This window comes from Melanostigma gelatinosum (assembly GCF_949748355.1).
Source record: "Melanostigma gelatinosum genome assembly, chromosome: 8".
In the NCBI taxonomy this organism is placed as follows: domain Eukaryota; kingdom Metazoa; phylum Chordata; class Actinopteri; order Perciformes; family Zoarcidae; genus Melanostigma; species Melanostigma gelatinosum.
In genome coordinates, this window is record NC_136641.1 from 17,305,750 (window position 1) to 17,316,669 (window position 10,920).

The window sequence follows — 10,920 nt, forward strand, 5'->3', positions numbered from 1 at the left end:
TTTTGTATCCGCCAGGTGATTGGATCTGCTCCAAAGTGTAATGTTTTCCTCCTTGGCCCCAACTCAACAGTTCCACTAAGTTTCATGAAGATTGGGCCATTGGTTTTTCCATAATCCTGCTGACGAACAGACAAACAAACGAACCAAAGCCTAATGCCTCACATGCCGATTTACAATATTGTAATTCTTGTGCTGCAGGTTTATTTTAGAAAAGTAGGGACATTACCCTGAGTTCTTAACACCAGTTGTATTTGAATACACCCAGCTTTCTGTACTCTAATCCCCCCGCTGCCTCTTCCAGGATGATCAGATCTCTCTGGACAAGCCATCCAGTGGTGGAGGAGGTCTGAGGGAGCCGGCGTCCCTGGCTCACTCCGCCTACTCCTTGGCCGCATCCGCCTTCTCCTCCCAGGACTCCCAGCTCTACATCAACGGGGCTGGCCTCAGCTATGGTTACCGTGGATACCCGGGCCTGGGCGCTGCCATGCAACAACCCGTTTCCCTGACGACCGGCGCCGCCGCCCAGAGCAACGGTGAGGATGGGACCGAGATACAGATAAAGAGGATCTTCACGCAGTAGGGAGGAGATGGACAAGACGTCGTGGTTAGAAGGGAGCGGGCAGTGAGGAGGGAGAGTGATAGAGGGGTGATTTGGGGATGAATTAGGAGGAGAAGGAGCAGCAGACGTAGCAGCTAACGCACATACATGATACTGATGTATGTCGGCCTTGCTAAAGCTGGGGTAGGCAGTTTATTTTTGACTAATTGGGAAAAACGTCCATAATAACCTTTCAACAAATTGTAATTCAAGTGTCTGAGAGAAAACTAGACTTCTGCATCCGTGTTTTAGTGCTTCAGAGAATCTAGTCATCAACGGAGACTTTGGCCAATCAGATCAATGAAACTACCCCCCCAGCTTTAAAGGTGCAATATATTGGATTCAGAGCATTAATATAACATCAAACAACTATTGTTTGCAAAGATATAGTGGATTAATGTCTACCTGAGCTGAGAAGTCGCTCTCCCTCTGTGTGTCTTAGTAATCCAGGCTTCTCTGTCTGCTCCTCAGTTTGTTCCTGCGACCTAATGAGTTGTAGATCTCGGTGAAATACATTTCCAGTTTAAAGAGTCACTTGCAGGCTGCGTTAAGGAGTGTTTCACTGTCATCTCTGGTTGAAAGTTTCACCCACCCAGTATCACCGATGGGTGTTTTGTTGCACCTGTAACCACAGTCAACAGTGATGCCGAGGTTACTGCCTCACAATCGCAGTCTTACTGTTCTTTTATTAACTGTGAGAGAGAGAGAGAGCGCTGATCGGCGTGAGACGCAGCTTTGCACTGGAAACATCTTTGCTAGATTAACTGACTGGAGAGTGTTTCCATGAGCACAGTATTTAGTTCACAAGGTTCTTTGTTCTCATCACCTTGGAGCTTACGGTTTAATGATCGCCACAAGTGATAGAAGACATATTACAGCAGTCCTCTCTCATTTTGAACTGACTGATCTTTTGCTCCTTCGCCTCCTCTCCCTGTCTCCTTCTCTTCATTCCACATTTTACTTATGTATCCTTTCTCTCCTCCGTTCTTTTCTCCATTCATCAATCCCTTCCTCCTCTTCTTCATCAACCCCCCCCCCCTCCCTCACCGTTTCTCCCTCCTCTCTCCATCCACCTTCAGGCCCCACAGACCTCAGCATGAAATCTCTCTCCTCTGCCATCATCAGTAACTCCACCTCCTCAGCCTCCACCAACAACAGCCTGGGTGGGCGGGGCAGCGGGGGTGGAGGAGGGGGCGGGGCGTCGACCCAGCTCAGCCAAACGGAAATCACGGCCGTGCGTCAGCTGATTGCCGGCTACAGGGAGTCAGCCGCCTTCCTGCTGCGCTCGGCAGACGAGTTGGAGAACCTCATCCTGCAGCAGAACTGATTCAGGGGAAACGTGGGAGAACACACACACACACACACACACAAACATTTTCCATTATGTTTGTTTTGTGTCCGTCTGCGCCCCCCGTCTCTCCTTAACAAAGCTGAGCCCCAGACCTCTTGTTTTTTGCTGTTCCCTCCTTCAGAAACTATCGCCACTTTTGATTTTCTAGAGGAAAAAAGTGGGAAACTGGGATAGAGGGAGGGAGACCAATCCCACCCCGCCGTCCCCAAAACAATCCCCCACAACCTCAATCCATTAAAAAAGGAGCATATGGTCTCTGAAGGAATCGCTTCCTCTCCTCTCTGGAAGAACCTCACAATCAGCACTACACTCTGGGCGACGGAGTGTGGAGGAGAGAAAGAGAGGAGGAGGAGGAGGAGGAGGAGGATAAAAGAGGAGCGTAGCTTGGACGAAGAGTAAAGATGACTGCAAGGCTGTTGATTCTGCTGCTGTCGTTTCAGAAGAAAGAGACTTTGCCTCGTTGTGGATGGAGAAGTGACGTTTTTGACGTTTTTGAGTTTTGTTTGACGGGAGCCCCAGCCAACGCCAACGATCATAACAATTAACATAATTAAAAATATTGACTCCCTGAATTAGTACTACTGAAGCTTATTGTTAAATGACCAGTGTTTTTGATTTTTTTGGAGTCCAGTGAGCATTTTTTTGTTTTTTGTTTATTGTTGTTTTTGTTTTTTACTCTTCCCAAGTGACTGAAAGAAAGCAAAGCGGTTTGACTTCTCTTGACAGATGGCACTAAATACAGAAAAGACTTTGAGGCGACTTTGAGGAAACTGGAAAATAAAAAAAGTTGATGTTTTGTTTGAAAAAGAAAAAAAAAGGAGGAGAGAAACTTTTTGTGCTCGCTTGTATATAAGCTCTCTTTGTCCTACAGCACTTTTTCCTCACCTGAAACCTCACCCTAAACCCCCCATCCTCCTCGCCCCTTTTACCCAGGGAGAAACTTGCTACTTATGCATCCAAGACGCCGTGTGGACTACCAGGAAATACCTCAGATCAGACCTGCCAATTCCATTTTCAGCTCCTCACACACGCATACACGAACATATACACTCTCTGCAAATGAATGGTAACATTCCCACCAGAAGCCAGTATACTTCTACTTTACCACCTGATGTCTTCAAGGATTATATATTTTGGGGCGAGAATCAAACTATATTGCTCAAGAGACCTGCAATATCGAAATATGATGAAGCATTTCAAGAACTGATGTAAAGAAACACTGAAATCTTTCAACTTTATTGTTTTCATCTGTGCAGGTTCATTCGTGTGCTGCTGTAAATAATCAGTTCATCTTGAAAACTTGAGAAGAATCAGAGTTGACAGGAGTGTGTTACTCCGGGAGGCGACTTTATCCTTAAAGGGGAGGGGTGGGAGGGGTTTTCTTAAATGTAAGGGGGGTTAAATGTTGACCACTGGTGGCAGTTTGACCTCCTGAGTCTACTTTTTTTTTTTTTTTACAAATGTAGATGTAACGCCAACGAAACCTCAGCATCATTCTGTTTATAACTCCTCACCTCCCTCTCTTCTTGTGCTTCTTCTTCTTCTCCTCTCCATTGGACCTACTCTTCACCTCTTCTTCGTGGACCTAAACACTTCCTCCTCCCCTCCCTGGCCTGGTCCAGGTTTCAGAGGAAGAGGAGGACTGTTCTGTCTTACTGTGTTTGTCTGTTAAACTCTGAGATGGCCATTGTTATTATTATTATTGTTAATATGATTATAAAGATGAACTTTCATGTTGCTGCTGCTATATACAAAAACCGGACCTTCTGCCATAGACCTGAAACCTCAACAAAGCCGGGCGTTAGCTAGCCGCAGTGCCCCGAGAAAACCCGACTGACCTCCTGCGACCTCGACTGCAACTCGATCACAACAAAGCAAAAACAACACAAAGACTTACAGGAGGACTTAGTGAAAACACCTTCATCCGCTCACCGTCCTGTGTCTCTCAGACCGGTTGGTTGGTTTCTTTGCTTTTGCTTCATAGGGCTTGATTCATGTTGTTTTGTGACTTTCTAACTGTGAAAACTTGTTTCTTTCGGTTTCTTCCCATATTTTCACCCTGTGGAGGAAACAGGGAGGGACGTATTAGTGGAGCCTTGCACCTTCACTGTGGTACTCTATATCAGGCCAATAATTACACACTTAGACCACTCAACGGACAGAATCGTCCAGTTTGAAACACTGATTATTGTTATTTTGATTCGGAAGGAAAGAGAGAGGAGATGGCACTGACTTTCTGCAGATACTTATGAAGAGAAAGTAAATCCTTCGTCTTATGGCTTTCAGCTGTGTTGATATTACACCTTGTGAAGGTTGTTTTTGTTGTAAGTGAACATTATAGTTATATGATGTTCCAGTGAACCTGTTGACCTGCTTAGAGTTCAGCCACAACCTCTTTGTTGAAGGAATCATTTTACATTTTGGGAAACGTGCTTATTTGCTTTCTCGTCTAAGAGTTGGACGAGCGATTGATACCGCCCTCTGACGTGAATGTTAAATTTGAAGCTTGAAACAGCAGTCGATTAACTGAGCTTAGCATAACGAGAGAAATGAAGGAAACGGCTAGCCTGTCTCTGTACAAATATTTAGAAATTCCACCTATTAGCACCCATAAAGCTTTCTAATTAACACCTTATTTCTCATCTTTTTAATTCAATTTTAATCCAAAAAAAGTTGATTTACGGACGGTTATTTGCAGGACTACTTTTTTTTAACTGTGAGGAATGACTTTGAGGTTGTTGAATCACATAACCCCCCCATAAAACTACAACGTGTTACTATTAGGAATCAAACAAGCAATATATGATTTGTTAATAAGTCAGCGTTAAAGGTGCTGGTAGGCAGATTTTGTTACATTTGGACACAGCCAGGCTAGTTGTTTCCCCCTGTTTCCAGTCTGTATGCTAAGCTACGCTAACCATCTCCTGGCTACAGCTCTACGTACCGTTCTGACATGAGCGAGAAAACAATCTTCTCTCTGCAAAAAAGCAAAATGTAGAGCTATTTCTTTTTCTCCACATGATAAGGATCAACTCAACCACTCCTTAGTTCTGTCTCTTGGTGCAGTTGCTAACAAAAAAGTCAAATTGTCTGTTCTGGTTGATCCATTTAACACTTGTAGGAGATAACCGGAGAATTAACAAAGAGACAAACATGACTTATATCCTTTTGAGGCATTGCTCTGTGTTCTGTGCTTCTACTGTGGTTTCTTCTCAGCTCGACTGTCATGTCACCGAGATTTGCTCCTTTTTTTGCACACTGAGTGAAACAACAGTCATCTGTGATTTGAAGGGGGGAGGTTCTCTGTGCATGCATGTATGCATGTTTGCCATCCCCACCCCTGGACTTGCACCGCTGAAGTCAGACGAGAGCAGTGAAAGAGAAGTGGTGTGTGTGTGTGTGTGTGTGTTTTTGCAATGCAGTTGATAATCATAGCATTCACTGGTGATGGTTTGTGTTGACGGTCAGACGGTCAAATCTGCATCACATGCACTGGATGACGAGCGCTGCCGGGCCACAGAGCGGAGGACACGTGAACGCCTTTCACTCGCGCAAAACCTCCGTCCAAACTTTCAATGATTGACATTTGCGTGCAATTGTCAGAACCACCACGTCAATTTCTGATTAGTTTGAAATGTTTAAAATGTAAATTATTTAATTTATGTCCGATTAGATGTAGAATTTAAAACGTTTTTTGTTTTGTACTTTTTCACAAAACTGGTATCTTTGTTTAAAGTGTACAGATCGCTAAATGACACGAGAGAAATATGCAAAAAGAAAAAAGACCCAACTAGAGGAGAAGGAGAGAAGGAAGCGAAAATGATGTCCACAACCTTTAAGGAATGCTCCCAGAGGTGAAGTCACATTTAATAAGAACTGTTCAAAATGTGTGACTTATTCGCCTTCTGATATAGAGGAAATCCCACAATATAACATGTTGTGAGATTCACTGAGGTACAATCAATTTTCCCTCAAATTTCCGCCATTTATTTTTGTGTCTTTATTCGATTGGATAACGGAGGGCAGATTAAACATTTAGTTTGAGTGAGGTGCGATTGCCTTCTTTGACCCCAACATCAGACTGTGTTGATGACACCAGTGGTCCGTCCTTCTGTTCTCCTGAGTCATCCTTTCTGTGCTCTCAGATACCGCCAGTGTTTTCATTATCGGGGAGATTCGGCACTTTTTGGACACCTGGATTGTCCAGACGTACTCAATTGGGCTCAGAAATGACTTTTTAAAGGGAAGTTGTTCCACATAGAGGCTCACAGGCTCCTAAGTGTCAAAGTTCTCCATCGGCCTTTGAAAAGACATTCTTGAGGTTTTCTACGAGTACCAGTTCACGTCAAAGCCAGACAGCTGCAGAACAGCACCACAACAAACTATACAAAATAAAGATTTAAAATAAAAAAGGCAAATGACAATCTTTAGAAAGGTGTAATTTGCTGACTGTGTGATTTCCGTTCCCTCTGTCAGTCTGCTGTATCCAGTGGGAGAGACGGATTAACCTTTAACCATAATCAGAGCGTTCATCCTCAAAACTCCTCTTGTTTTCACTGGTTGAGCAAACGGCCGACACATTTCTATCTGATTTTTATTTTTTAGTAAACATTATTATTATTATTATTATCAATGTTCTGATTATTCTTAATATTATTTTATACATATATTTTGGAGTGAAAGTACAGCGGTCTTTTATGAAAAGAGATTTTGTACAATATTCCAACCACTTCACTTCTGTTTGCCTATACTGCACATTCCAAACATGGATGTCAACCAACACGGGACCTGACCGCCATCACCACAGACTATTGTCTTTTCAGCTATCAAGTCTGACTCTGCAACAGCTTTATCGAAGATTTAAGAATTCAAGCTGCATGTTCAACAAAATATGCTTATTCGCACAAAGTTGCCGAGCATTAGATGAGAAGAACAATAGTTGATCATCTCGTCTAAATTTCGTAGAAAGCAAATAAGCACATTTCTGAGAATGTCAAACGATTATTTTAAAACAAATACAGCCTCAGTGTTCTCTATGGTAGCAACATATTTTGGTTTAGTTTGCGATGACATAGTTGTGGATCATAGTTTCAGACTATTTCTGATGCTGCGGAGTTTTTAAAGCCATTGAGAGGAATCCGAAAGTGCTGCAGGGAAGCTTCTAGATTCAAACCTGAAACCATCCGATGAGCTGTGATGCCAGTCAGGTCCCTAAAGTTCACACTCGGTTCTACAGCCAGTCTGCTCAGATGCAAAGCTCAACACACACATTTAAAGAAGTGAGTGACGGGAGGAAAAGTAATGGACCTTTTTTATTTTTCTATCAGGGCAGGAAGTACAGCGCCTGTCAAAAACAGAAAATGTCTGTCTTGGCCATTTTGTTTTACTGTTTTATTTTCTGTTCCTGTTCAGTGGTGCTTTAGATTCCTTATTTAAAAATTTTTGATGGATATTTGATTCCTTTCTTTTCTCTTTCTGTCTTCACCGGACTTTGTACTGGACTCTTGATTGTCTTGATTTCCTCTGCCGGGGTTTTGTACCTACAGTAATACCAATGTGAAACCTGTATTCTCCTCATGATTTGACTCAGTGGAAGTGTGATGTTTACATGTACAGATTTTTGCGATTCTTTCTGGTTTTGTTTCTGTTTTGTTCCCCCCCCCCCCCCCATCCCTGTTTTCAGTTAATCTGACTCGTACCTTACACACTGAAGGGAGATGGGACTGCGTCTAAACCCAATTATCACCATTTAACACACAAGCCTATCACATGAGGGGACACGTTGACGTTTTGAGTCGAGCTGTGTGTTTGTTTGGCTCAGTGGAGGATGACCTTTGACCTCTCAGCTGACTCCACAGCACACAAAATCACAGTGGGGCCACAATGACCCTCCGCTGGTGTGACCAGGATCCGGTGCAGATGATTCCTCAGTGAATGATAAGCCATTACAGACCCAGTGTGTCGGGTCTCTTAGTCTATTAGTGTATTTAGCAAAACTTTAAACTGCAGATGACAAAACTCAACCTCAGGAAGAAAAGAATAAAGGACATCACTTTTGTAAAAACACGTCCAACTGAAGGCCCATTTCCCTCTCTCTTTGATGCCATATAAATTATATCAAGAATTCTTTTTATATTTATTGTGTTTATTATTATATATAACAGTGGATACCTTTTTTCCAGTACCTGTGGCTAAATATTTTGATTCTTTAGAAAAGTGTTGATAATATATGTGAAGCAACTTAAACGATCGCGGGAAAATAATTGATGAAAGAAATGTAGGGTTATTATTTTTGTTTGTTTACTCCGTTGGAGCGGTACAGGCGTGTTCGTTTAGCCCGACAACGAGAACATATCACTCTGGTCCATGACAAAGAAACCAATGATCGAAAAACTGAGCTTTCTTTTGTGTGATGTCACTGATGTCATTGAAATAAATTGTGACCGTTTAGTTTTTTTTGTTTGTTTTCTCCCAAGCTGTATGTCACGAAGCTAAATATACTAATAAAACGGTGTGCTATCTACCTGACAGAGCAACGCGTTTTCTTTTATGTTCCAGACGTTGGTCCTTGATGAATGGAAAGTAACTCCGTACATTCACACAAGTACAAGTAAAAAGGTACTTGAGTACTTTTATTTTCTGTTACTTTCTACTTTACTCCAGTGTATTTCAGAGGGAAACATTGCACTCTTTACTCTACTACATTTATTCAGCAGCTGTAGTTTCATTAAGTTTCATTAAGGGGTAACTTAGCTATTTTTTTCAACCTGGATCATGTTTTTGTGTCTCAGTGAATAATGGAGAATCGGTCCAGTGTTGAGTGACTCCTCGCCGTCAATGTACGTCCACTAAAAGTGTTTGTTTTTGCCACTGAGCGGCTCAGATTGTTATTATAAGTGTCTGACAACATTATGGACTCTCAGAGAAATTGTATCATAAGCTACAAACAAACATGCTAAAATACAGGTTGAAAAATACCAAAATTTACCCTTTAAGATTTTACATAAAAAAACACAAACTTAGAAAATACAATCCATTGTTGAAGATTAAACCAGTAACCAGTCTCTTTTTTTGGCAAATGAAGGTGGAAAGAGAGTTTGTAACCATAACTATAACATAAAATGATTGAATAGGCGCTGCATTATGACACAATATTATCATACATGTAATATTAACATGATATTGATATTTTGTGTTTTATATATCATGGCTATAGTCAATACTGGCATATTGCGATAGCCCTTAGTTTCTTCTTCCTTCACATTAATCCGAGCAGACTCCACAGATTTATCTGGTTACCCGTTGGAGGTGCCCGACCCCAAAGTTGGGAACCACTCGACTGTACCAACAGTGTATAAGGTGATTAACACCAGCAGTGAACAGTAACATACTGCTCGAACATAGCTGCATCAGTATCAACAAGTACTTTTGCTTTTGACATTCAAGTACATTTTGGTGGTAGTACTTTTGTACTTTTACGGATTTGGAATGCAGGACTTGTAATGGAGTATTTGCACATTGTTGTACAAGTACTTTTACCTCGGTAAACAAGCTTATTACATCAGGAGGCTCACACAAGAGTTCAAATCTTACTCTTTCTCATTCCTTCTGCCCTTTTTCATTTTTTTTACTACAGTATCACTCATTTATCCAGAAGATCCTGATTCTTTGAGCTTCTAACTTTGAGAACGGAAACTGAACAGCAGCCTGTGATATGGAGACTTTATTAGACTGCTCTGATGTAACTTACAGAATCAACGTGTACGCTGAGAAACTGAGCCTTTCACAAATTTAAAGCAGCCGTTCCAACTGAAAGATTAGGATTAGAGCTCAAACTGAAAAGCTTTCATGTTGGATTAGAACCAGTTTTAGTGCTCAAACCTTTCTGCTACCTCAAGATGGTAAAAGCGAACTGCCTGATTAAGGAAGTACTTTTACTTCATGAGTTCCCTTAAAACAGCTGGTCACTGTAGTTTATTTATTTTATTTTTTGTATCAAATGTTACTAAAACAGTAGGAAATAATGTTTTGTTGGGCGGATTAATTCACATTTGGTGCTACAGTGAGTATTTGTGGCAGCAGGAAGGTGAATGTGGGATTGAGTCAAAATAAAAGAACTCCTCTTTTACCGTTTTTCTCTGATGGTCCTCACATTTTAATGCTGTGCTCAATTCAGAGCAACACAACTAAACCTCTCTTCCAAGAGTCAGTAACATCATTTACGGCACGGGTGTCCAACCGAGCATCGTGGAAGGCCTTGGTGCCCTTTTGAAGAAGGGGAAAACTCATAATGCAAAATCACCTGAGGTCATCAGTTGGACTGAAAACCTGCTGACAGCATGTGTCCCCAAAATTAACCTGCTCCAAAAAGTACCCCACATTAAGTCTGTGATTGACTAAATTGACTAGTGTAGCTCATGTTAAATGGTCCCTTCCTTAAGTACAGGTCATCATTTAATCGTACTCCTCTTAGGTTTGTGTTTCATCAATAAAAAAAGGTGTTTGGTGAGTCTCCGTGACCTTTGACCACGAAATTCTTCTCAGTTCTGGTTCTCCTCCCTGAGTGCAGGTGGACGTTTGTGCCAAATTTGAAGAAATTAGTTTAAGACGAGAATGGGACTGACGTACGGTGGAAACCCCGAAAGCATAATTCCCACGGCTGTCGCCGACACAGAGGAAGATGAGATTACAATATTGCATAACTTTGAGACTCCACAGTCATTTAGTTTTAATGATCCTGATCATACAGGCTTGGATAATGATTATTTTCACTGCTGAATAATCTGCAGGTGATCTCAATTCATCATTTAGGCTATAAAATGTCAAACAGTAGAAAATGCCAACAACAAGCCCCAAGTGCCCGAGCTGTCCGACCAACAGTCAAACCAAAATATGTTTAATTTACAATCATGTAAATCAATATTTGTTGTTTTATGGTTTCAAAATGATGAAGACAGTTGTAGAACATTTA

General features: G+C 41.7%; 1 protein-coding gene across 1 annotated transcript in view; it reads left to right on the forward strand.

Annotated features, from left to right (window-relative positions):
- LOC306780695 (nucleolar protein 4-like) overlaps positions 1-1,925 on the forward strand; it is a gene marked incomplete at both ends in the record, with an annotated part of 127,572 nt that extends 125,647 nt beyond the window's left edge. The window contains 2 exons of the mRNA XM_079273130.1: positions 302-533; positions 1,687-1,925. Of these exons, the coding sequence (XP_079129256.1) occupies positions 302-533; positions 1,687-1,925 (471 nt within the window). The remainder of the gene's footprint in view (positions 1-301; positions 534-1,686) is intronic.
- Between the last annotated feature and the right edge of the window lie 8,995 nt (positions 1,926-10,920).